This window comes from Polyergus mexicanus, unplaced genomic scaffold (assembly GCF_030449975.1).
Source record: "Polyergus mexicanus isolate NDT 795.1 unplaced genomic scaffold, iyPolMexi1.0 SCAF_18, whole genome shotgun sequence".
Classification (NCBI taxonomy): domain Eukaryota; kingdom Metazoa; phylum Arthropoda; class Insecta; order Hymenoptera; family Formicidae; genus Polyergus; species Polyergus mexicanus.
In genome coordinates, this window is record NW_027223338.1 from 351214 (window position 1) to 377623 (window position 26410).

Below are 26410 nucleotides of genomic sequence, written 5' to 3' on the forward strand. Positions count from 1 at the left end.
ATATATTTAAAATAATATCATAAATACATGTTTATGTATGTTCAATGTCTTAGTATCATACCGAATATGCACAGTAGACTATTACTATTGATAAACACGTATGTAATTTTAATACCTTATGGAGTCAGATATGTAATAAGATAGCGAGGTACACGTGATTTCTAACGAAACTATCAGAGGGAGAAACTAATTGGACACGATAGAAACGATGAGGAAAAATAAAATATTTCCGTCGACGGTGTGCGAATGGAACTCAATATGAAAGAAGACTCTCGATGATGAAAGGATATCCATCTCCTCGCAACAACGTCTTTCATCTTTCCATGCTCCTCTCTTAGCGTCTTTTTCCCGAGATGCTGCCTTGCAACGTGGTCAGAGTCGAAGCTGATTGGCCGCAACTCCGTGAAAGAAGACTCGATCGAAAAGGACGAGACTTTTTTCCCCCAGAACCTTGTCTCGGTCTGAGATTCGAGACTTTTTTCATTTTTTTTTTTTTTTTTTTTTTTTCCTACGGAGCACCCACAGACTGTGCCGCAAATCGATAAGTCAAAACGGCCGACATTTTAATTATGGTACACTCGGAAATTGCAAGGTACACGAAAACGAATGTAACGCCGGCAATCCTTGTTAATTCTTCTACCCCTATCTGTAGCATGCTCTTCTTTCCTCTCTAACTCTGTATTGTCTTATATATACAGGGAAAGTACTTGTACAATACAATACAAATCTATATCGATCGTAGTACAAATAAATTTTGACGGATGGGAGGAAATCAGTTTATATATATATATATATATATATGTGTGTGTGTGTGTATGTATGTATTTTTTTTTTATACATAAAATGGAAAATTATTTTCTTAAAGAGTTGTCAAAAAGGAGAAAAAAAGTTTTAGCTTTTAAATATTTTTCTGTCTTTTTTACTTTTTTTCCAACACAGTTGCAGCTATATTAAACGCTTAAAAGATTCAGGATTTTTTGTACTCGCCTAAAAATAAAAATGTCTCCATCTATCTATTTATCTCTTCAGGCCGGCTTTTTTCGCGAAATGAAATAGGATCCAACCGTTCTGTTTTTATCAGACTGAGCGAGATTTGAATTATGATTGTCGCGATATTGGCCGCGGATTAATGTTCGATTTCCGCGTCGGGTGCGGTCGTTAATGGATGTGCGAGTGACTCGAAGATATTGGAAAAGTGTGATCGGTGATTATTTGAGAAAAGTTTTCGGTGATAAATATTCGTACTTACTTACGTAAAGGGTAGAGATGAAAGACAAAATTATAAATGCTTTTTTTTCATTATATACGCACATTTATCTCATTCACGGTGTCTACTCAAACCTTGTAAAAAATTCCTTTGTACGAATTCCCCTGATCTTCCAGATATTTTTGTTCACAATCGCAAGTAAAAATGAAAATTAAAGAAATTTCAAATATAATTTTTTAAGATAAATTTTATTATTGTTTGCGCTTACTAATGCTTTCCATTCATACGATCGCAAAGGAAAAAAGAAAAGCCATTTAAGTTCCAGATGTTAGATTTGAAAAAATATTGAAAAGAACTGATTGGCTTTTGTAAGAAAAATATCTTTCGCTTGCATATATAACACACATATATTTCCATTTTTTTTTTTTTACAAATAATTATAATAAAGATTATATACTTCATATTCAGTATTTTACTAAGATATTGAACATATTACACACATAAATTTATAATATATTTTGAATACATATAACAGAGTTTTAATAAAAAATATTATTGTATATATATATATAAAATATTCATATAAAAAATCTTTAAATAAAGATTGTTGCGTTTCAAAACATTTATTTTTTCAGATCGTTGATCTGCGGAATGCTTATTGCTCGCGATGTAAAAACAAAATGATCAAAGACAAGAATTTTTAAAAAAATTCTCCAAGTTCTAATAAAATTCCATGAGAACTTGCTGATTTTTCAAAGTAAAAAAGGAATCCCTGAGAATTCCATGTTTTCTGAATTTTTCCAGGAAATAGATACTTTGTCACTATCGAGAGCATTGCAAGAGAAAAAGAATAAAACAGAACAAAATATCGAGTAACGCGTTTTATACAAAAATGCCTCTTTTTCCCATCGCTCGTTTCGTGCGCGGCAAAAAGTTGATAATATTATCGTCTTCTGCTGCTAGCCTCGATAACACAATCGAATCGTAATTACGCGGTAGCGTGTCTTCTCGTCCGGCTCAGACTTAAAAGTTACGCCAACTCTCGTGAGCAATCGTCGGAGGATCGTTTAAGCCTAAGTGGTCTAATTTTCAGCCACCAAATGGCCGTCCTCGGATTCCTTAGTACCTCGTTAACTACCAGCGTGGAGGAGAAAGTGTGTCCGCGGTGTGTCTTTATTGGTTTTAGATATCTACTAAGATCGCGCGCATGGTGTAGATGCTTCGCGAATGAACCACAAACGACATACATGTATCTGTACCGATCGTTTGAGATACTCGATCTATCCGATTGACTTTTTAAGCGGCTATATATTTGCTAATTTTCCTTTTAATTTTATTAAAAAATTATTTTTCGCATAAACTTTCCGATCTCGTAAGCGAGACAAATCGACATTAGCGATGCGATTTGTTTTCGAAAATTTTCATTTAACCGTCCGCTCAACATTTCTGATCCACTAGATACGTATGTTTTCAAAAATAACTGCATCCGGACGATACACAAAACACTAATAAAATCAATGATGAGTATACAACTCATTTACGCAGCATAATATGGATGTTCCTTCCATGATAGACACTACGTCGCTGCGAGCGGTCGCGCTTTTTCCGGAAAAAAATGTTATCCGATAATGTAAAGAGGGGCGAGGGTCGGTAAGAATAATGCGGGCGTTTTCAGAAGTCGTCGACGGCGAAATGGATTTTTGCGAGTTATCCACGGGATATGGGTTATGGGTCGAGCAAGCGAGAGAGGCAATGGGATAGGGGCTAGTCGGGATGAAGTCTACGAAACGACGGATGAAAAACTGCTCGCGATTCGTATAAAGTGATTTTAAGCGAGAGTCAGCTCGCCCGGTTCAAAGTTGGCCTCGCCCTGAGATATGACGGCAAATATTAAAATCCACTGGCCGCTCGTCGGTGGGTGGGATTCTCCCTTCCTAAATTTGCCCTTCGCGCGAATCTAAAGGCGAGTGATTTTCACATCCCGCGCGAGAAAATCGTGCGAGAATCTAGGCGAGAAGAAAAATGGGACATTTATCGTGCAGATGCTTGAATGATCGAGATACCTTAATTAAGTGCATAAATTTTAAATGACGCAACCAATAGCAAACTTCCATCGACAAACTTATCACTTGGGGGATATTTATAAGCGCGTTATACGTGAAACGCGACCGATCACTTATGCAAAGTCGATAGCACCGTTGCGTCGGCGCTATCGTCAATCTATCGCAGCGAGACATACGATTACACCGGGGTGGCGTTCGATCTGACGCAAACGGATCGTGTCGTAAAAATCAGCCGGTTTCAATAACATATACCTCGCTATTTTACACGTACGGTTTATCGCGAGAGAAAATAATTTAGCGGCGAGAAGAAAACGCGCGGTGAAACCGTCGCACGATCATCGTGCGATAAAGATCCAAGACGCGGTTTGGTTTGTCTTCGGCGACGATATAGGGGAAGATACCTCTCGTAGAAACGCGCTGAAATATTCGTCTTTCGACGGATGGATACGGCGAGGAAAATTTTGTGTACTTATCGAGTTATGTACTCGCTTCACGTTCGTCGGATGTATCGAGCCAATTTGAGCGTCTGCAGTCAGATCAACTGCAGCTGGAAACGGGGAAGGGGCAGCGCTCAGGGCTCGGGGAGGGAAGGGAAGGGAATGGTTGAGCGAGGAGATCCGCAGGGCCGAGCCCGAAGGCAAAGGGGAAGCCGATTTCTACGCCAATATTTGCGAAACATTACGCCACGGCGAAGCGACACATACTCGCGGAATGAGCACTCCTCCTCGTCGTCGTCGGAGGAAGAACCGCCGTCGTGCTCATTCTTGACGGGACATCCTTCGCCGAACTCCATCTTCGGCGCGATTCGCGAATTTCGCGTTGACGTCGAATGGAGTTCGTTTGCCGCAATTTGCATCCGAATCGAGTCAACGCGCGCGCACATACAATTAGATCGATCGACTGCGGTACGAGCGTTCGAATCTGCTCTTTCGGAGCAACGTCGTTGGAGAAGGAAAGATACGCCAAAGTTTCAAAATACCTCAAATACTTTTAATCTCTGAGCTTTAACCTTCAGCGGATGCATTTCATCGAACTTTTCATACCGCGGGATATATATATATATAATTTTTTAAATTACAAGATTTATTTTAGAAAATAATTTTAAAATCACGTCGTTTTGATTTAAGAGATTTAATTAAAAGAGAAAATAATGTATTTCATAATATGTATAATTTGAATCCTTTTTTCATCTAGAAAATTCCGTATGATTTTAATACCACAAGAATTTCGAATTTTATTATTAAATCGTCATGAAACGCATCGCTGAATATTTTGAATTTTCTATTTACGACAGTTACATTGTTTTTCAGTAAAATGCATAAAGCACGCAATATTCACGCTGCGGCACGTCGTTATTAAATAATTAAGCGGATTAAACGGCTGTTCTTTTATTTATTTAATAAATTCCGTAAACACGCGAAACGCGGAAACGGCGGAATTATATATACAAACTGAACAATCGTCGGCGTGGGAGAGAACGAAATTTCCTTCTCTTCGAGGGAACTCCGCCATTTCACCGAGCTCGCCGATAACGTTCGAATCAGCCGCAAACGATGACGTAATTCAACGATAGCGACGATATTACTCGAGGTGTTCGGATACCTCCGGCAACTAACGCGATTACGGGAGCCGTTTTTGGTAAGCCGCGCGAGAGAGATCGTAGCGCGCCGGGAGAGGAAGCGCCAGGAATGTCCGTACCACCCCTCCTCTCCTCACCCCACCCCCCCATGAACCCCCGTCTTCGTATACGTCCGCATACATCCGCGTTTGTTCCGCGCGCTCGAGGCGCGGAGAGGATGTGCGGGCGAAACTTCTTCAGCAAGTACTCCGCGCGCGTCCCTGGCATCTACTTGGAATAATTCGCGTAGTTAGCGCGCGGTGCAGTTTATCACACCGGGGGGTGACAACGTTCGCTCGCAAAAGAGAGAGAGAGAGAGAGAGAGAGCCCTGTTGTCGCTATACACATAGTTCAGTAAGCCGAAACCAAGACCGCGGAGGACGCGCCCGGTAAGCGCCGGATGGGAAGATCCGTGTCGCCGCGAGAGATAGCCGGTTTTACACGACCGCGGCTACGACTGCTATTTGATATATTAAGGCGATTTTAATCTCGCGGAATTTAATCCACTTTTCATTTCGCGACACGTCGAATGCCGTCCTAGTTTTTCATCGATCTAATATGGCGAAATTGAGAGAGCGCACTGGATCGCGAAACTCTTCTCTTACTTTGGACCTCAATTTTCGATCTAATATCTACTTTAAGATATTAAATCACCCTCTTTTGAAACGATTTAATCTAGTAGTTTTGTTGAAAGCTCCCCTCGTTTAAACCGCTAAGTGAAACTCTTCGTTTACTGCCTATTTAAAGTACAGAGTAAAAGCTCAATTCTTATTGTAGAAATTAAATGAAAATTGTTTAAGAATCATAAACGAAAAAATAAAGTTGAAAATAGAAGAAAAATTTCGATTCAGGATATGCTTAATGATGCGATAAATATTTGCGATTCTCGAGAAACGAGACAATAAGCGCAATGTTGATTCGACATCGCGAAGATACAAACAGAAAGAGATTCAACTTTTACAATAATAATCGCGATGTTAAAATTTAATTTAAATCTTGTCTCTTGCATAAGCATCGATTTTAATCGATGTTTTCAATTTTTTAAATATTATTGATTTATATATGGTAAAAGAAAATTATTGATCGATTTATATAGGGTAAAAAAGAAATTGATAAAATTCAATAATTTTTATTAGAATACATGGAAAAAGAAATGCTTTTAAAATCTCGCAGATACGGCAAATAATCGTACAGTAAGATTAAATAATAATGAAGTCAATCGTTTCGCGCGCAATTATGACAAAAGAAATCTGATATCGGGTGATTATTAGCAGAAATATCCTGAATATATTATACTCGATATTTCTGCTCTATTTGACGGATTATTTTTCTGTAATTTCATCCGATTAATTACGTGTACATTGAGCGAATATAATTTTACGATTAACAGATTCTATTGCGTTTTTGAAATCCCATATACTCGTGATAAACCGCATTATTAAAAATTAACTGTGTCCATTTCATGCGTTTGCATTTTTCTCGTGTTTGAGAGAGAGAGAGAGAGAGAGATAGCAACTTCTATCACGGTGGTAAAATACTCTTTTGGGAATGTAACGGTGGCGCGCGCGTGCGAGATGCTTTAATAAAAGACCATCAATCACTTTCCATTACTTGTTAGTGGCCGTGTATGCCGGGTATGTTTTGTCGCGACGCCAAAGTCGTTTTAATGAAAGATCGTCGGTCTTCCAAGATTTCATTCTGATCGCTCGCGCGCGCGCGCCTGGTTCATTTTGCCGTATTAAATTCTCGACAAAATGGCAATGCGCGATGTTATTTATTTTTCTAGCTCGCTTGTGTTGTGACAAAAAAAATAACTCGGCAATTTTGTCGGCAAATATATTCCCTCGCGGATCGGAATTCGCGTATGAATCTTACGTCATCTCGCACGGAATCGCGCAATTATCGGCAATCCTCGTCTCTTTGCGCGAACTGTTATGTCCCGCGATCGTCGATCCCGTCACGAATAGAGGGAAATCGTCTCTTCCAATTTCATCGGAAAGGGCTCGGGCCGCGAAACGGCCTCGGAGACGTCGTCTCTCGCCGACGTCCGCAAAGGCCTCTCGGAGAATCGTGTGGCAACTTGGAATTTATGTCTCCCATAAATTCATGCGACTTCGCGGACCGTTTTTCCGATCTCGGATCCCGTTTGCCAATCCTCCCCTCTCTCCCCCCACCCTTCCCCTTTACCCTCTTTTTATTCTTTCTTCCCCTCCTATGCTATCTTTCCTCACCGGCGCATTCCGGCATTCCGCGGGTTCTTTCCCCATCCATGAATCGCTCCTGGCTGGCTTGCGGTCAGTTTGCTACTTATTATCAAGTGATATATCGCGGTCGATTTGTTATCACGGGGAGTAGTACTTTGCCGGAGAATCTTTGCCGAATTCCTGCGCCCTTGTTTGGCACGATAAGAACAGAAATCATAATGTAGCCTTGATATTTTATGCCCTCGTAAATATAAGACGCCAATTAAATAATATCTCATTTAAAGAAACAATTTTGTAAAAATGCGTTCAGCGCCAATTAATGCTCTAGGAATTATTGTCGATATTAAAAGATTACCGCTCTTGTACAAATTGATTAGCCAGACTCGTATCGTTCTTTGTACTTGCAATTTTCATAGTGTAACATAGTGAGACGGAGCAACCAAATTAACCGAAAACCAATTAGATACTCGTTCAACGAAACAGACAGGAATTTCGAGTATCGACTGATTATCGACCGACTGTACTAACTCACTAGACGAGAAATAGAGACTGTGTCGGTAGAACGATATCGCCGCAATTCAATTTGCGCGAAAAGAATACGGGAACGAAACGTGCAAGGAAATAGGGATAGGCAAATGTTAATTAGCCTTGTCACAAAGGAGCTCGATTATGCGGTGCTATACGACCGCGAATAGCGCGCAGGCTACTTTTTTTCACTCCTCTCTCTCTCTCTTTCTCTCTCGCATGCAGAGGCTCACTTATACCCCATTAGTCGACGCATAGTAGAATATAGCTCGTATACCTGCCCCGGCTGGAAAAAGGGTTGCCGACCTCGATATACAAACCCTCTCATTGTTCATCGCGCGCCCACGTGTGTGTGTGTGTGTGTTGTATGTGTACGCGCAAGTGCATGCAGCCGTGCGCGCTTGCTTAAAAGGGTGGAACAAATTTCTGCTCAACGAAGGTAGAACCCCTTTTGGTTGAAGAGGCGAGAAAGTTGAATTTTTCGCCGATCTTCGCTCGCGCGTCAAAGCGTTTCGCTGTTATTATTTCTACCTTCGAGGATGCGCGGCCCTTTTGTCTCTCGCGAGTCGGATTATCAATCGTGCGAATCACACACTTTTGCTCAACAAGAGCGAGAGATGTCACCTTGTTATCGCGTTTAATTCTTTACTTTCTCCGTACAAGTGTGCTCATGCGCTGCGGACTGTGAAACTTTTCTCGCGCAGTGACTCGTTACAATTTTGCGTTAGAGTTTTCGGACGGTTTTACGAGTGCCTCTTCCTCGTATAAGCATTCCATTCTCTCTCCACGACACAAATTGCAACTCGGAATGCGCGTTTTGCAACTTTGATATATCTCTCTCGTACAAAAAGATTTACCTTTCCGTGGCACTGTTTTTTTTTTTTTTCATTTCGCGATAGAAACTGTGCGATATATAAAAGGGGACGTATCGATTACTCTCTCTCTCTCTCTCTCTCTCAATGTGGTGTACTTACCTAGAATAAGCGAAGCCGCGATGTCATATTGCGTTGACGCTACGCGATCGATGGAAAACGCTATCGAAGCGTATCATTTAACGAATGCGAGAGAAAAAGCATTTTATATATATAACCGAGGGATTGAACCCTCGAGAAAGTACTCAAATTCAAATCCAGACTTCTTCCGCGACCGACTCTCCGTCCGATAATCCGTCGAGTTTCCGTCCGTCTCGAATTATTCCGGTGGAGAGATCCGTCGCGTAAACTCCGCGCCGATGACACAAAGACGCTTTATATTATTTCGAGCTTAATTTCGACTCGCATTATCTCGCTCGAGAGTGTCTCCCGATATTATTATTTCAACTGCGAAGGCAAAAGCATCGATCTGGCCGGCGCCCTGTCCCTTTGCGAGAAACGCAGACGAAAGATTTTCTCCCGGCTTTAATGCGAGAGGCGAGAGAGACGGAATACGTATAAAGAGAAAACGCAGAGTTACGAGAAGGAAAGAGGGACGGGGGAAGTGAATGAGAGGGAAAAGGTTGGGTTAATTAAGGGAAGACTTAACGACGAGGGTTTGTCCATTCGTACTTCTTCCCCCTCTCCTCCCGTCACCGCTTTCCCCCTTCGCACCCCATTCGTCGAGGGAGTTTGCCTTGAGCTAACGCGGAAAGTTCCGGCGTGGATTTCTGAAATTCTAATTCTCCTTCCTCTAATCTGCGCTATCCTTCTTTTCACTGACACGTACGAGCTCGCTAACTTTAAGAATGTTGCCGCCCCGTCTTCTTACAGAGAGAGAAAGAGAGAGAGAGAGAGAGAGAGAGAGAGAGAGAGAGAGACAGCTGGGAGCGAGGATAATTACGTGTAAGAGCAATCGGTGACTCAAAGGAAAAATAAAATTTGAAAAAAAAAGATACCGAGGAAAGAGAGAGAAAAACGCACTGAGATTTTTCGTTTGCAATCTACTATTGGGAGATAGATTTTATTATAAATGTTCTCACGCAACTTCTCTCTCTGCTTAAAGCATCAGTATTTTGGAAGTGAAATCGCGTTTCGCGAGATTGCTCTGGTGCAACGACACATTTCAAAGGATGTGCGCGAAACTGTATTATGCTTCGCGCGCCGGCGTGTAATATACTTATGCGATTACGGCGGATAATAATATTGTGCCCGTATATACTACAAACACACACTCGTACACTGAGCGTTGTAACACGATAGTGTTGGCAATACCGGCGCATTAGCGTAATCTATAAGACATCGTTTCACGCGCGCTAACTGTGTGCGTTAATATATCGCCATTGTGCCTGCAACAACTTATGGGTGTAGCCTATCATATAGATGTTACCTAATTACCTTTTCGTTCCTTATATATTATAATGAGAAGCCTTGTGGCCGATTGTAATATACTTCGCATAATTAGCGCTAAATTAATATTCCGATGATATACGCGCTTGAGTTTTAAATAAAGATACCTTCCTGTTGCAATTTTGTCAGAGATTTTAACGTGTATTTAATTTTCTACCTGTTAATTTTCTAAATTGAGTATAATAGTAGTACACTATAATCCTTTAATCAGCATCTTGTAATACACGCAGCGATACAACGTTGTCAAATAAACAAGTGCATAAATTATATGTCTGTGTGTGTATGATGGAATTTCGTATATACGTAAATCGTAGCGAGAATACTTAACGCCTGCATCCCTCGGACAGATTTAAGCGAACGATCAAAATACGCTGTAAAAAAATAACAAAAGGTCACACACGTCGAGATTTGCCCAACTGCGGTGGGCGCATTCATGCAAAGTTAAATGTCGAAGAGCTTAGATACGTATTTCTATCGCAATATGCAAGATAGGAAAAGAGATAAAGCGAAAGAGACACGCTCGGACATTGCATCGCTCTAACGTAGATAGGACGTTGCAGATTACCGCGAAAAAGCCCAGGAAGGTCGGAGGTAGAGGGAAGGAAAGTGAGTGTGCATGTATGCGTATGTGTGTGTGTGTATGAGATAGAGGGAGGGAGGGAGGGGGTGAGAGAGAGAGAGAGAGAGAGAGAGAGAGGAGAGAGAGAGAGAGAGAGAGAGAGAGAGAGAGAGAGAGAGAGAGAGAGAGAGAGAGAGAGAGAGAGAGAGAGAGACGCAATCTGAAACTCTCGGGAACCAATCTTCTCTGATGAAAATACCTTGTCCTCTGTGAGGTTTGATACCGCACCCGCGGGGGCCAATTTCATTCGTTACTTTTTGGAATACCGCGAATACGTTTGAATTGGACGGGGGTCCTTCCAAGGCAGATTCCAGGAGAGCATTTGGAGGATACGTGTCGAGGGCAAGCACGTGTCGACGAAAAGCAGAATCAAGATGGTCAGAAAATGGATTGTCCTTCACGAAATCGCGTATACAAGATATATCTTGTACAAATAGAGAACTCTTATTTCGTAATAGATATTTTTTAATCGATTTAATCGATTTGCATTAACGGAATTTTAGGGGGAAAAAAAAAAATTAATTATACATTAAAAAAAAATAATAGAATATTTAAAAATCGAATTGTGACTCCTCCTTCTATTAGATATTTTTGTTAAGGAAAGATGAATTTCCACAATTCACGGAAAGGTATCCATCGATAAAAATATCCGTCCGTTTATTCTGGATATTCTGTATTTGTTCATCTTATATGGATATTCGATGTATATATATGGGAGTGTTTTCAGTTGGACATTTCAGAAACACTACGGTGCACACTCGGCTATTACTAGAAAGGGTTAGATCGCCCGAGGGATCAGCCGAGAAATTCCACGCTGGTCGCCGGGTCTTCCCGGAATCTGCACTGCGACACTTACATTCTCACCGCCTTTCTCTCTATTCTTTCTCTTTCTATCTTTCCCTTTTTTCTCTTTATGCCTCTTTCCATCTCTTTCTTTCACTATTCCGCTCTTCAACCTCCAATCGACAGCGAAGGCGGCGAGGAGAGACGGCGGGATTGGCGCCAAAGACGGATTCCGGTATCGAAAGGATCGGGAGCAGGATTTTCCAAGTTATATTCCCGCCGCGAGCTATCCCGAGATTCGAATGTACTCCGTTACCGACCGCTTTGAACGGGCTTCCGTGAGAAAGTTACACCTTCTCGCGTGTACGACGTGTACTCTCTGATCAACTTGCACGGCGCAGTAACTCTGTATTCGCTCGCACACATCTCTGAGTAAAGAAAGCGCATCCCGGATATTACTCTAAGCCGCAGAAAGGATACAGGACGGATGGAAGTGAAATCATCGACAGTCGCGACATTTTTATTATAGACATCGTCTGCACGGAACACTCGTGTAGAGCTCGCCCTTCTGATCCTCCGAAAGCCGGAATGTCGTATTTATGTACGGCGAATTCGTCGTCCGATCTCGAATCTCGCGAATCATCCCTAACGAAATACTCGAAAAAGTGTACATGTGATAACCACGTGTCATAAAACCGGCACGCGTGCAGCGATGCTTTCGCGATTGGCTCATGCATTTTTCAACGGTCGTAGCATTTGTTTGATCAGATGTGCATCCCCTTCGAGGGCCGCACTTTTCGTCGGGTTTTGCGAGTACGTGCCTGCGAATGTGAACGGTTATGTATGTGTGTGTGTGTGTGTGTGTGTGTGTGTATGTTTAAATAGGTAGACGGATAGTAAACGCACAGCCCTCGGTCGCAAGTTCGAGATTCGAGAACGAGAGATCGATCGGATAACACGCCGTCATTCCCTTCTCTTTGCCTGCCGCGAAATAACGACCCTTTAGTACTTTTCGTGTCACGCGTTCGATCTCATCGTCGCGAATCGTTCCTTTGCAGAGCTTGATCAATTTCCTTCGAGCGAAACCCGTTATTTTTCCCTTTGCCTCCCGGCTCTCATCCGCCTCGTCTTCCCATCCAACATCCGCGAGAGAATATGTAACAATCGTTTTAAGATTCCTTTTTAAAGCCGCGATAAATTAGTCCGTCACGATTTTTTTTAGAGACAAGAGCGGTGATCTACTTTTCACGCAAATGTTGTTACTGTTGTATTTATTTATGCTGTATGTAACGATTCCCTGGATAGATTTAAAGTTTCTAAAAGTTCCATTTCTAAAACCTTTCGTTTTATAATATATTCACTTCACATTTTAACTCTATTATCGCTTTCCATTATTGCATTATCGTTTTTATACATACGTTTAAGGATGAATATGTTTTTATATATATTGTATATTATATTATTATTTTTGTAAACTTTCGAGAACTTTTTACATTTCGCAAAAATGTAATAAAAATATAAAACACGTCTGATAAAAATGTAGCATTTAAAAATAAGGGCAAAACGACCACAATAAAAAACTGAAAATATAAGTTGAACGTAAAAAATTATTGGCCACATATAAAACTCTGATCAAAATAAACTTTACAAAATAAATGTCAACCTAATTCGATCTTCAAAAATTTTTTTTTTTGTTCCTATATTTATTTAGAAAAACCTGTGAGGTCTATTAAATAAACAAACAAATGTACTTATAAATAGAAATTATGTTCGTATGTCCAGTTGCAATGAATACCCGTGAATAACGAGAAATCGAGAATTACAATAGTACAATAGATGAAATTTTTTTTGAGATCGATAGTACTCACCGATCACGGTCAAATTGTATCGGAAACTGCGGGTCTGACCCTTCCGGAAATCCACTCTGCATCGGTATGTCGCCGCATCGTGCCGCTTTATATCGTCGATCACCAGGACCGCCGGGCTCGGAAAAGTGGTTCGGAAAAAGGCCCGTGGACCGAAAACGCCGGCGTCCGATGAATGCTGTGCCTTCGTCACTGGTTTATCTCGCGCGTCGATCCTGTAACGAGAAGGAAGAGTTGTCGTTAGAAACTTTTTAAAATCAATCCTAGAACGCATAAAGTCATGTATAACACGCACACTAGACACAGGTACACAGTATTTTTCTCTTAGCAAATTTGTAAATTGAAATTATTCTTCGATATTTTATTATTGAATTTCATTTATCTCTATATCATTTATATTTTTATATTTTATATATATATATATTATAATATTATAATATATAATATATGTTTTTTTGTTATATACATATTTTTATTTTTATTTTATATTTATATTTATATTAAAATTAAAATTAATACACATTTTTCTTATATCATCTTACATATTAATAAAGGTTTTATTAATTTTCAAGTTTCATTTTTCAAATCTGCGTTATTATATCTCGAGATTTTTTTTTCGTTCGAATGTAAGAAAATTATCAGATCATGCCGAGAATTCGCGGCACGATCGACGTATTTCAATATGTACATAGAAAACGATCGCAATTTCCGGTCAGCGAAATTCGAGGCTCAGGCAAAGAGATTTCGCGGAGCGCGACGCGGATAATAATATCCGCGCGCTGAAGAAGGGGAGGAGAAAGGGGGTTGAAAGTGGCGTTGAAAAAAATCTGCGTTGCGATTCATTGACCGCCGCAGCGAACCGTGGTAGTATCGACTATTACCCGCTTACGAGTTTGCGATATAATTATTTCAAATCGATGGAATAATTATCGTGCGCGTAGAGAATAGAGCGCGGCGTGCAGGTAGCCGGCGATAACGCAATTAAATCGCAGCCGCGCGTTATCCGATATTTTGAATGGACACCGCTCATTTCCGTTTCATCGATATCGTGTAGATATCGCGCGCATAGTCAAAGAAAAATAATAAAAGAAAAAAAAAAGAAAGGAAAAACGATCGATCGAATCGAACCGCGCGGCGCCGGCTGATTACAATGGATAATTGGAAAATATAATCGAGCCGCCATTATCAATATAATCTACGGCATTTACGTTATATTGCGGTTTCACGCTCGCGTGAAATACGCACGCGCGCGTTTCGCGAAATTGAGAGAGTTCGTTCGCTGTATATGATACTCGTTACCGATGGTTGAATAATATTCCAATAACTATCTCTGTCAGCGATGTTTCCTAAATTCGAGAAGATAAACGGTAAGAAGATTTTTTTTTTTTGCAAATCCGTGCAATAATAATGTACGATACAGTAATAACGTACGAAATAAATTTGCGAATTGACGGAAATCAAAAGGAAAACTACAAATGAAATGAAATAAAGAGAAATATTCCGTAGTTGATTTTTGCCGTTTCGTGTTTCGTAATAATTCCGAAATGAGATTTTATACGAGAGAGCACACGTTCAGCGATTCCTGTTTGACATTAACTGCAATTATATGCTCGCGTAATATAGTAACTATATATTAATGGAAACGTAAAATATTCCCCTGTAGCGGCGCGGTATCGGGTTTCGTTTGATATAAATGCAATGTCAAAAGCTCCCGCTAGCGAAATTACTGTATTTTATTAACGAAAGTGGCGATATACATATGCTTTACACGTGAAATCCGCGATTAGCGTGGAAGAGAAGAATTATTATTATTGTCAATCTATATTTAGCCGAGAGCAAGACGATATCGTTAGTCATACGATCATAAAACCGTCATCGCCGTAATGATATTATACGATTTTGTAATTATTTAACAAAAGGATATTTCCTCTCGACAAAGATCAAATTGGATCTGTTCGATAATACGATAATCGCATTAACTACGATTATATTTCACGATACATGTAACGATAATTATATCTATATGTCTCTTTATATTTGCAATATAGAATAAGTCGCGCGATCGAGATATAAAAATGCGTGATTTCTAAATCATATGATTTCCAAATCTGTGAGAGAAGAATTCACGTGAAGAGTTTCGTTCGTTTATTTCAAACGTGAATTTTTTTTTCCTTCGATTGTGCGTTTATTGAGGTTTACGTGTAACGGCGTAAGAAAATCTCTCCTCTTTCTTTCTTAGATCACCATAACACGATAATGGGATGCAGCGGATGCGGCTGGGGAACGAAAATAGAACAAGCGACCCGGAGACGAAGGGGCGAGAAGATACGAGCGGGATGCAATAAGGAAATGCGTATCTCTTTCTCACTCCCTTTATATGCTCCGGCGGAGGAGGATCTCCTCCTTCGCAGACGGCACTCTCGATTCACGTCGGCGTGGCGTCGGGGTAATACGGAATCGATGTCTGTTTTATGAAACGTTTTATCTTGCCGCGCAGCCAGCTTTCCAATATTTCGTTCGACTAGTTCTCTCGTCTCCGCCTCGTTCGCGATCTTTGCCCTCCAACTATCGTTTCCTATATTCTCATCGTTATTCCTTCTCGCTTCATCACGTCAGCCATTCTTTCCCTACGTTCCGCTTCGATTACATCTTCTCAAGAATGATATATTATATTTTTTTTGAGCTATAAGTGTGTGCGTAGTTTCGAATCAGGACTCATTTTTCCGGAGTACAAGACTATACTGAATTTTTTTCAAACAATAACGCGAATAAATTTCGGTTTTCAGATCAATAATATATATGCTTTCCATGTTTATCGATAAAATGAGAAAATATCTTTTATAGAATTACGATAGCATTTTTAAAAATTCAGCGACTATACGATTTAACAAAAAATAATTTTTTTTTTTTTTTCAAATATAAGAAAAAGAGTAATCTTGTAATTCTTTTAAGCTGAATATATGATTTCGGCTTCCAAATTGTACCATCGCGTCACAATTTTAAGAAATTTTTCATTAAAATTTAGAAAGGAGCTATTTTAATTTTTAGACTTGATTAAATATGAATTTGATATCTCAAAATTGGCAAATTGAAATTTAATTTATTAGAAATATAAATTTCTGCAAAAATCTTTAATTTTTATATTAATCCCACCATATTAATCAATTATTTTAAATTTATCAATTTCGGCATCAGATTCACATATCTATTTAAAAAACTCTTGAATTTGAATAAAAATAATTGAAAATTGTCTAATAGACTTTCAATGTTATAATTTGCAATTTTTACACAACATATCTCATATTCAACTATGAATGTTTTAGTAACCACGACAAATTCCTTTTAAGGATTGAAATTTTAACAACAATACTACAAACATGCTACACTTTGTCTGTGATCGCAATAAAGCTTCTTCAATACGTTACATACCATAACTATCGCATGATAAAATACATTAAAAATTATATTGATTATATTTTTTTATATTAATTATATCATAGTACTATATAAAATATAAAACATCAATAAAAATAAGTATAAACAAATATTAAATAATATACAATATATGAAAAGCCTATTTTTCCAACTTTAACTATAAATTTCTCAAAATTATTATGTGATGCAATTTAAAATTCGGACTTGTATTTAGCGTCAAAAAAAACTATGGGAATTTTTTTTTTTTTTTTTTTTTTTTTTTTTACAACGTAATATTCAGATGGGAAGATTAAGAACCACAGCTTTAAAAGACGATGAAATAAAGAATAGTCGTGCGCGGCAAATAACTGATGTGTAGATAGATAGTATCGAGAATTCGCGAGCAAATGTTATACTCCTAGTCGCTAATAGATTTCGTTCACGACATAGAATATTGAGCGAGAGAGAGAGAGAGAGAGAAAAGGGAGAGAGAAGAGAGAGAGAGAGAAGGGAACGTCCCCTGTGTTTAAGGAATCTATCGTTTTATGGACAAGCATAACTGGAAACGTGCGGCATCGTTTCATATATTTAGGTTGGATAATTTCAGAGTACAGTCGAATTCACATTTTCAATATACCGCCCTAATCCACGATCTCGTGCACGAGTCGCTCTCCTTGTCTCGTGTTTTCCCTCCCGGCGCGTTTCCCTTGCTGACGTTACGCTCTGCGCCCCCTCGTAAAAATGATAAATGCCCGAGCAAAGGGTAAATAGCAACGGAATGAATATAATCGTCCGTTAGCGGTTACTTTGCATAGCGTGCAAGAAAATTACACGTTTCTAAATATTTATTGGCGCATTAATTTCGTCACGCGTGTCGTTAACTCTCGCGCGATACGAGGAGGAAGGGAAAAAGGGAAGTAGGGTGGAGGGGGGGGGGGGGAGGTTTGGCAATAATTCTGGTCGTATCGTTGTTTACTGTGGCTCGTCGGGATAAAGTCGTCTGGAAACTCTTTTTACCTTTTTTTAGATTACATGAATCTCAAGAGAGTGGCACTTTCTCTCTCTCTCTCTTTCTCTGAGTGCTTTTTAATATTTTCCTCCGTTTTTATTCGCACTTTTCTCGTGTGCGTTTGCATATGTGTGTGCATACGCAAGCCTGCCCTAACCCTCCATCCTCTCCTTTGCACACGCGTCCTTTCCTCTCTTCCCCATCCCCCATTATCCCCGGCCCTTAAGACAAAGAATAACAAGCGTACAATAAAATTCTTCGTTCTTTTTTAGTTCACGTAATTCTGTGTTCATTTCTCTCGCAGAAGCCGTAGTCCTCGTTCGGTATTTTTCGATCACCCCGTTAAATTATCTAAACTTTTGTAGCACTTTTATAACCGTCTTCATCAAGTCAACGAGGTTATTGCATTAACATAGTAATAAGCAGACGCGATATTTTTTTCATGAGAGAAACCTTTTTATGCTTTTACACTGTAACGCGCAAAAATATTACGCTATTTTAATAAATCTTCTAAAGTAAGTCTATTTCTATCAAACATTCTTTACATTTACATTTAATCATTGACATCGCTCTAAATTCCAAAGGCAACAATCAATCGATCGCAACAAACAATTTGTAGCTGGAGCCTCTCTTTTCTACACTCGCGAGTAAAGAAATAAAAAGTAAAAATGATTTCGTACGATTTTTACGACGCGATATGTGTCGAGAGATGAATATCTAATAATTTATTGTACGTATCGATATTTTTCTTCTAATCTCTCTCTCTCTCTCTCTCTCTCTCTCTCTCGCTGTGAAAAGAACCGCGCAGAGATGAATAATCGAATAAATATACGCGTCTATATAATTTTCGAATCGCGAATTCTCTCTCTCTTTTCTAACCGCGAAACATAACCGCAAAAAGTACGCCACTTTAACGACATCGCGGACTAAAAATACGCGCGTCGCGTCTTTCCTCGCCTTTTTTTTCGCAATCACTATTACATCGTATGAATATGGATAGAGAAAAGTCACACTTTCAAACTAAATCGATAAAAATATCACCGATCAAAGCGATATGCAGCGGTCGCGTAATTGTTAAAGTTAACGCAGGGATTCGCACCTACCTGTAGCACTATCTGAAGTATTTCACGTCACGGCGCAGAATGTGAAACTATGCGTAAACTTTTCCAAATATCTCTCGTTCCTTGAATGTAGAGCAGAACTAGCGTATCGTCCTAACCTTTTCAAGGTTGATGAGTGATTGACAGACTAGACGCGAATACGACGAACGCGCGATGTGGAATGCGGTAGCGCCCCCTCTCCTCCCATTCGGCCGAGAAAACATTCTTTTCGATACCAACTTTACTATTATCCCTGTTATAAACATAAACATAACATATCTAGAGTCTTACGGAGCGGGGTATTGTCGGATATTAGATAGAGAGAGATAGCATGCTTTGTATCACTATTCTATCTTTGTCTTTTCATTTTTCTCTTTCCTAGTCGATGAAAGCTTCTTTATCCTACCACGCGTCGTTAAAAAAGGACAGATTGATGATCGTACAGCAGCTATCTCTTTCTATTTGTTGACGCGTTCCGACTACGGCATGTAGAGGACAAGGACATGTAGAGACCGCGCTCTATTAGATATTATACGTCTATGGTTATAAACACATTCACGCGTCTACCGTCTAGTCTGTCGTATTCAGCGGTGAATTGTAACCACACGTTACCGAGAGATTTGAATCTTCGTCGATTCTGGTAAGATTTCATTTTGTGCTTTAATCTATAAGTCATTTTCACGTATTTAGTTTAAAGGAACAGATCGAAAGAGACGCGGATCTATTGCTGAAAGTATCAAATATCGATGGCGTGTGTCACGACAAACGATGAAGCGCGAATGAAAATTTATGAAATTTTAACCTGTCTCACTGGGATAACCAGCCGATCGATATAATCGATTATTAACTTTCTGGAAAATGTGAGAGTGACCGAAATATTATGTGTCGACAATCGTGTCGACACGACCGGCAGATTGACGTACAAATGTCACGATCGTAAAATCAAACGGGTGAAGAAAGGAGGTAATATTGATATCGGAATCGTTTTGTGACGGAGATACGAGATACTCGATCAAGATTCAAGTCCCTCGATAACGCACGATTACATCTTGCCGTCAAAAAGTTAACGAAATAGAACAGAACAGACTCGGCAATGTGTTCGCAACGTAAAAAAAAAAAAAAAAAAAAAAAATATCGCGATAAAAATAATTTTTCTCGCGCAAGCGAAACGTGTTTCCCCCTCTCCATCGTCGCGCTCGGAAAAACGAGAGAGAGAGAGAGAGTGGGGAATACCGTCGTTGTGCGTGTTCGCACGTCGCCCGTCAATTAATCGTCGACCTTATTGGAAGAGTTTATACGACGGTACAGTTCTGTTCTACACAAGGAAAGCGGAAAATTTGGATAACTGTCTTCATGATTTTACATCCTGCGCGTCACGTGAAATACTCCAGATATAACACAAGTAAGTATGAAAATTTTGTGAATTTGATACTAATCCTTCGTTAGTCGCAATATCCAATAGATACACGTTAGACTACAACGTATTGTCCTTCATTGTTTTTCCATGTACTTTAATACCTGTTCTTTTAGTCGAGTGTTAAATAAAGAAAAATTTCTTCAAGAAACAGAGGGAAATAATAGGAAAATTTATGTATACGTAAGACACATTGCGACCCCATGCAGAGGAGAAAAATATTGCGATTAACGGAGGGTTAAACAAGTGTGACGGCATATCACTTTTCCTACTTTAATAGCTTTACTAGAAAGAAAGAAAGAAAGAAAGAGAGAGAGAGAGAAATTAAAAGGAAATTATAAAATATCTCGACCATTGTGCTAAACTCTTGAGAAAAATATTTCATTGTTTATGTTACTAAAATAATATATTACATCCATGATTGTGACAAAACATTTCTATGCGCTATATAAAAATACACTTGGCAAATATCGTATTACTATCTGAAAAATATTAATAATGTTATATCATATTTATTAATTTAATATTTATAAGCATAACATTATGTAAATGTGTACACGATAATAATTCATTATCCATATTTAAAATCAAAGTCAAATTAGAATTAAAGAGGCGCATTCTCTCTTTTTACTCTAACCCATTGCTTTGTGAAAGAAAGAGAAAAAAATGTTCGCCAACAAAATTCTCTTTCTCTCGACTCGAAAGAAAAAAGAAAATATTTGCTGAATACAAAATATATTAAAGTTTCGACTTTATTCGGCCAACGTCGAAATAAATAAAATTGATGCGAGATGATGCGCGTGGGGAGAGATTAAATTTAAAATTCAGCAGATTCGTTTCTTCGAAACTAAAGTCACAAGTCTATTATTTTCGAATGGTGTATCTGTAAGCGTAATGCCGTATTCATCAAGAGGCATAAAGCGTATTTCCCCGCAGTTGGGAGTGACGAGGAGAATACGTTTGTTGCGCGCTAAACTCAACGATTGCTGTTTGTGTTCTCGTGTCCGCGGCTGTCGTCGACGATGTCTCTTGTCGGGAATTGCGCCTCCCCGAATATTTCCGGTTTCATACTATTGTATATATGTATATGTATACATACAGCTACACACATGTATTTGTACAATGTATACGCACATACTTTGATCGCGATCCTCAGCGCGGCGGATTTCAGTAGAAATAACGATACGCAGTCAGACATATCGGGTTGGAGTCATGTGTAGTTGCGGCTGACGCTATCGTGACGGATACTACTGCCGGTCGATCGCTCTATACGCTGACTCGCATCACTGTTTTACATTTTCGTCTCTCTTGTTCCTCCTCCTTCTTTCCCCCTCCTAAGATTCTCTCTTGCGCTCGCGCGCAATAAATCATTGATGGAAATGAAACATTAAATATCCCTTATTGGTAAAACGATCTCGTTATTGTTATGCGCAACTGGAATTTCGAATTATCGCGGATAGTATAACTGAAAGTAAATGAAAGAATAGAGTAAAGGATCGAGCGGAGTAAAAACGCTTATTTATCGAAGAGACTATTTCGAGAAAAATGTGTAAAAATATTTTACAGTATTTGCTCATACGTACGCTTAAAGTTAAAGCTAATACAATATAAGAGTTTTTAAATTTGAAACCGTGACAAATATTTTATACAGACGAGTTTTTGGAGCACAAATTTGCTTTTCCGTTAATTTATCGCTTCCATTTGCTTTTATTTCTCAGAGACTTATTCACACAGAGAACTATAAATATAAATATAAAAATTTGGATATATTTGGCTGAGGAATCAAATGTGAAGGATTGAAATTTATTGACCAATCAATTTGAAAATATTTGGACGATGACAGTTTGACAACAGAACGACACGCAAATTGCTACGCGCGCGTTGATGCGTTGTAGAATTTATTTTTCGCTGACACTATCCGCGAAAGGTTAACGATTGTAATCACTTTGATGAATTTGAGTGATACGGAACTATATTACATACGCGTCAAGCGTATACACTGTTGTTTCATCATCGCGTTTTCCGGTACGATTATCGTGATGAAATCATGAGGCTCTTCTCGCCATAAACGCACTCGCGATAGGATTTGTCAGTGTGTTGCGTTGGTATCAATTCGCGAATTGTTCCAGCGGTTTACACCGACAATAACGTATTACTCGCGGCAGCGGAGTGTATTTTCGACGCAAATGAAATTCCGTTCACAATTGATGGCCCGGATTTTCTTAAAAGGTTTATCGGAGCATAAAATTGAACCAGAGATATCATCGATATATCGCGTTGTTTCTGAAAAATTGTCCCATCTCGAAGGAAATCCGGGAGCGAGACGAGAAGCTGATAAGCTCGGTTCAAGTTTTCGCCCGCCTCTCAACAAATTATAAGAGATATAAAGTCGGAAAGGGAAGCTGACGCGATACTCGCTTGACAAAGTTCGCGCGCTGCGGTTTCCTTTGACGCGCGTATCGATAAGAACGCGCGATTATCTCGCGGTCGGAAAATTTCGTCGGTAGATTGTTTCTCATATTACGTGCCTTCAAAGGACACGGCATGCTTTTGTTCCGTTTTCCTTTACACGCGAGCGCGAAATTAAGCCGCTTGCGATTTGTCTCATCGGAGCAAGGTGAAACGGATACTAAAAGAGCGAGAGGAAGAATGAGAACAAAAGTTAATCGCGGCCGTTTGTATTCGCGTGACCCTTTTCTAATTGCCGATACTTTTTTTCCGCCCAGCTTGCCCCGAAGTCGAAGAGGCGGACGCGAAGAGAATGCGCGGCGCGACGTTGGATTACACTTGGAGCAGCGAAATAATCGCTACTAAAACGCCCATCCATCGTTGAGTGCTCGCGTTTCGTGCCCGCGTCGCATCGAGAGTCCTACATTCTTTCGCGCGTAATGCACGTCGGCGGTACTTATGAAAGTCCGTGTGTCTCGCCCACTTTTCATCTCGCTCGAAACCGCCACTCTCTCCACCCTCCGTGGCCGGACCTTTTTGAAGAATTCTCGGAACTTTATGGTCCCCGGTAATGCTTGTCCTTAGCGGTACACGCGGTCGGCCACGATAATTATTCGGGTCGATAACAAAATTCAATATTTCTGCGGTAATAGCCTGTGCGAAAAGCGCGGCCTAGTGGTGACGGTAATGCGGGGCGCAATTCGCCTGCGCAAGTTCCTCGTGTGTTAATATTTAGGGTTACTACTCGCGAGCACGCCACGGGAGTGCATCACGCACTTTCGTGCGGCCGCCTTTATTCGTGCTTTATACCCGTCCATCGTTGGTTACGTTTTGTCGCTTTTTACGAGGTTTCGACCGAAATTTGTCGAGCCTGCGGGAGGTACGATAGAGAGTTCTTTCTCTGCGAAAGGGATCTAGGACGGTCCAATTTTTTCAAATTATCAATTTTTAAAATTACGAAATCTCAGTTGAAAGAAGCTCGCGCTAATTTCTCATCGCGACTCGTTCAAAACGAGGCTTTTCGCGATGGCAATAATTTGCCGAAACGTTCGAAGATCGCGTCGACAAAGAACGGATTTTCGCTGAAATTAACTCGAGCAATTAACAGCGGGGCTTCGCGTTTAAATTCGACGACCTCGTCGAAAATCGTGGCCAAGTTAATATATCACCTTTTTTTTTTAACGCTGCTTCCTGCCATGTCACGATGCTTTGTTTTCACGGCTAAACATTGTTATGCAGATGGGACCAGACGGCATTGTTGTTTTGGCTAGACGTCCGCGCGCAGCCACGGGAGCTATTCTCATGATAATTTTTAGAGATTATTTTTCGTAATTTCTCACGGAATACGTTCAACATCCCCCTTTTCTCCTCCGGTCTCCAATGGAAATAAGCGCGATTGCCAGCGTTCCTTTAATCTTCTTCTCGCGTATTATCTCATTGCATTTTGGCCAAATTAAACCATTTACACACACACACACACACACACATATATATATATATATATATATATAATGTTTCCATATATGTGTGTATATATTTTTGAATTGCAATTGAATGCCACTATTGCGATTAACTCTGCTCGCAAAGTTTCACCGATAACCTTTACTCAACGTCAAGTAAACGCTGGTAAATTATTTCAAAAACATCTTTAATCTCTCTCTTTCCCTCTCCCAGCGACACGAAAGCTTTCAAAGCCGTAAAGCCTGTCGTAGGCCGAAATTACTTACCAAGCTGGGAACGTAACGGAAAGGAAACGTGTATCGAGATCTTGTTTGCAACGCGAATGGGAAAGATTAATCCGGACCAACGATTCGTTTGAATTGGCGTCCCTCCGATCCTACGCTCGCTCGAATCTCGTCTTCGCGTCATTTCTTCGCAGGCTTCGTAGGGCGGGTCGCCGGTCGCTATGTGAATACCGCCGGATTAAATTCGCTCCCCGTTAAATGCGAGATGAAAGCAGTAATTACATGCGCGTCTCAAAAACACGGCTTGTCACGATGACGCGGCGGCCATTGTAACGCCGTAATGCCGTTCTATATTGTAGTTCCCATTATTTCGAATTAATAATTAATTATAAGTATAATTATATAATAATAATAATAATAATAATAATAATAATAATAATAATAATGGCAATGGCAGCAATAATAGAGGGTACGCGTGTCGAGAGGACGTCGTTTGTAACAATTTGCGAGCGTTAATGCGATGGAGGGAGAAAAAAGAAAATGATGATGCGAATGACGGAACGTGTATGCAGTATATCGTTATATAAACGCCTCTCGTACCGGATATATCCGGTCGACAAACGTCGAATAGGTTACTCGGGGAAACGACAGTGTGACAGAAGTGCGCGAGTTCTCTCTGCGAATGTCGGAGTGTCTATTGTGCCCTGCCGTTGTCCAATAGCGACGCGATGTCTCGTCTAAGCAGCGATAACTGGAGTACCTGTCCCCGTATGTATGCGCTCTTCCTCGATGAGCGGCGAAACACAATTACGTCCTATCAGAGCGTTCATTGAATTTCTCCCTATTATAAGCAAAGGTGATTTATAGAATTACGGCGAGTGCATGACACGAGGAAGTGGCGTTACTTTGCCTCTTCTTCCTCGCAACATCAGAGCCGCGCGACACACGACACTTTTCTTCGTCGCGGAAAATTTGACGAGGCAAATAATTTAAAAAGAAACTCTATAAAATATATAACGGGGATATGTTGGAATGAAAGAGAAACTCTTGTACAAAAGAATGGCGCGGGGATTAACTTGCGAAACGGGGAATCGAGAACGACTAAAAAAAGAGAATCTGACTTTGCTTTTCTTTGATGCGTAACCAATGTCGCATCGCGCGTATGGAATCTGCGTTCACACACGCGTGTGTGTGTCTTTATTTATATGCAAATGCGAGAATGCACCCGGCAAGAAAAGCGCGAAGAAATGAGAGAGAGAGAGAAATAGGAGAGAGAAAAGATTATTTGATCCGATAAAAACAAAGCAAGAAAAAAACAGTAACGGGAATCAATAATGCGGATTGAAAGGAATCGAATATTCGTGGGAATCGGTGTCGATTTCGCTTTTAATTATTAGGAGCATCTTTATGAGAAAACAAAGAAATTTCATCTTCGTCGAAAAGCGAAATTATACTCGAGGCAAAACTCTCGCCTCCGTAATAGCTTCACATGCGAATTTGTCTTATGTATTCGATTGTTCGATATAATTCTACTTTGAAGAAGCAGGCCGCTCTATTGTGCAAAATCGTACAAATGCGCGATACGCGTTTATAAACGGCAATAAAAAGATTACAGTCGGCAAACATTCGTTTCACGCTATTAACCAAATTGCCGCTCCGCCGATCCCATTCGAACGAAATGGTGAATCACGGTCGCTACGAACGAACGATGAATTAATTTCGCCGAGCAGCGCTGCTACATCGGAGTTGATTTTCAACGACGGAAATACATGGCGCGTTTTGGAAGCGAATTTCGCCACTGTCAATCCGAAAGACAGTTCTGCCCCCAATATATACACGAAAGCGTTCCCCCTCTGTTGAAATTGAGTCCGCGCGACCGATAACAACCACTGTGTATCGCGGTGTCTATGCTTGCACTTTACCGATTGACGTTCCAACTTTTCCGATTGTCGACGAGATGATAAACCAATCCCCCTCACGGACCCAATTGTCCACCAGTTGGCAGACGAGGTGGACGGTTCAATATGATTCGGTACGTTACAGGCGATTCCAATGATAACTTGCAGTGCGAGAGTTCAATCTCGACGTCCTCGATCACCAGAGGTGACCTTATCGCGCGTCCTACGATACATCCG

At 40.2% G+C, this 26410-nt stretch overlaps 2 protein-coding genes across 11 annotated transcripts in view; one reads left to right on the forward strand and one right to left on the reverse strand.

The window, feature by feature from the left end:
• LOC138941272 (glucose dehydrogenase [FAD, quinone]) overlaps positions 1–26410 on the forward strand; it is a 266478-nt gene that overhangs the window by 90088 nt on the left and 149980 nt on the right. The gene's annotated exons all lie outside the window — the stretch shown is intronic.
• LOC138941271 (kin of IRRE-like protein 1) overlaps positions 1–26410 on the reverse strand; it is a 347460-nt gene that overhangs the window by 70206 nt on the left and 250844 nt on the right. For all 10 annotated transcript variants that reach the window (XM_070310778.1, XM_070310779.1, XM_070310781.1 and 7 more), the window contains one exon: positions 13209–13420. In XM_070310778.1, the coding sequence (XP_070166879.1) occupies positions 13209–13420 (212 nt within the window). The remainder of the gene's footprint in view (positions 1–13208; positions 13421–26410) is intronic.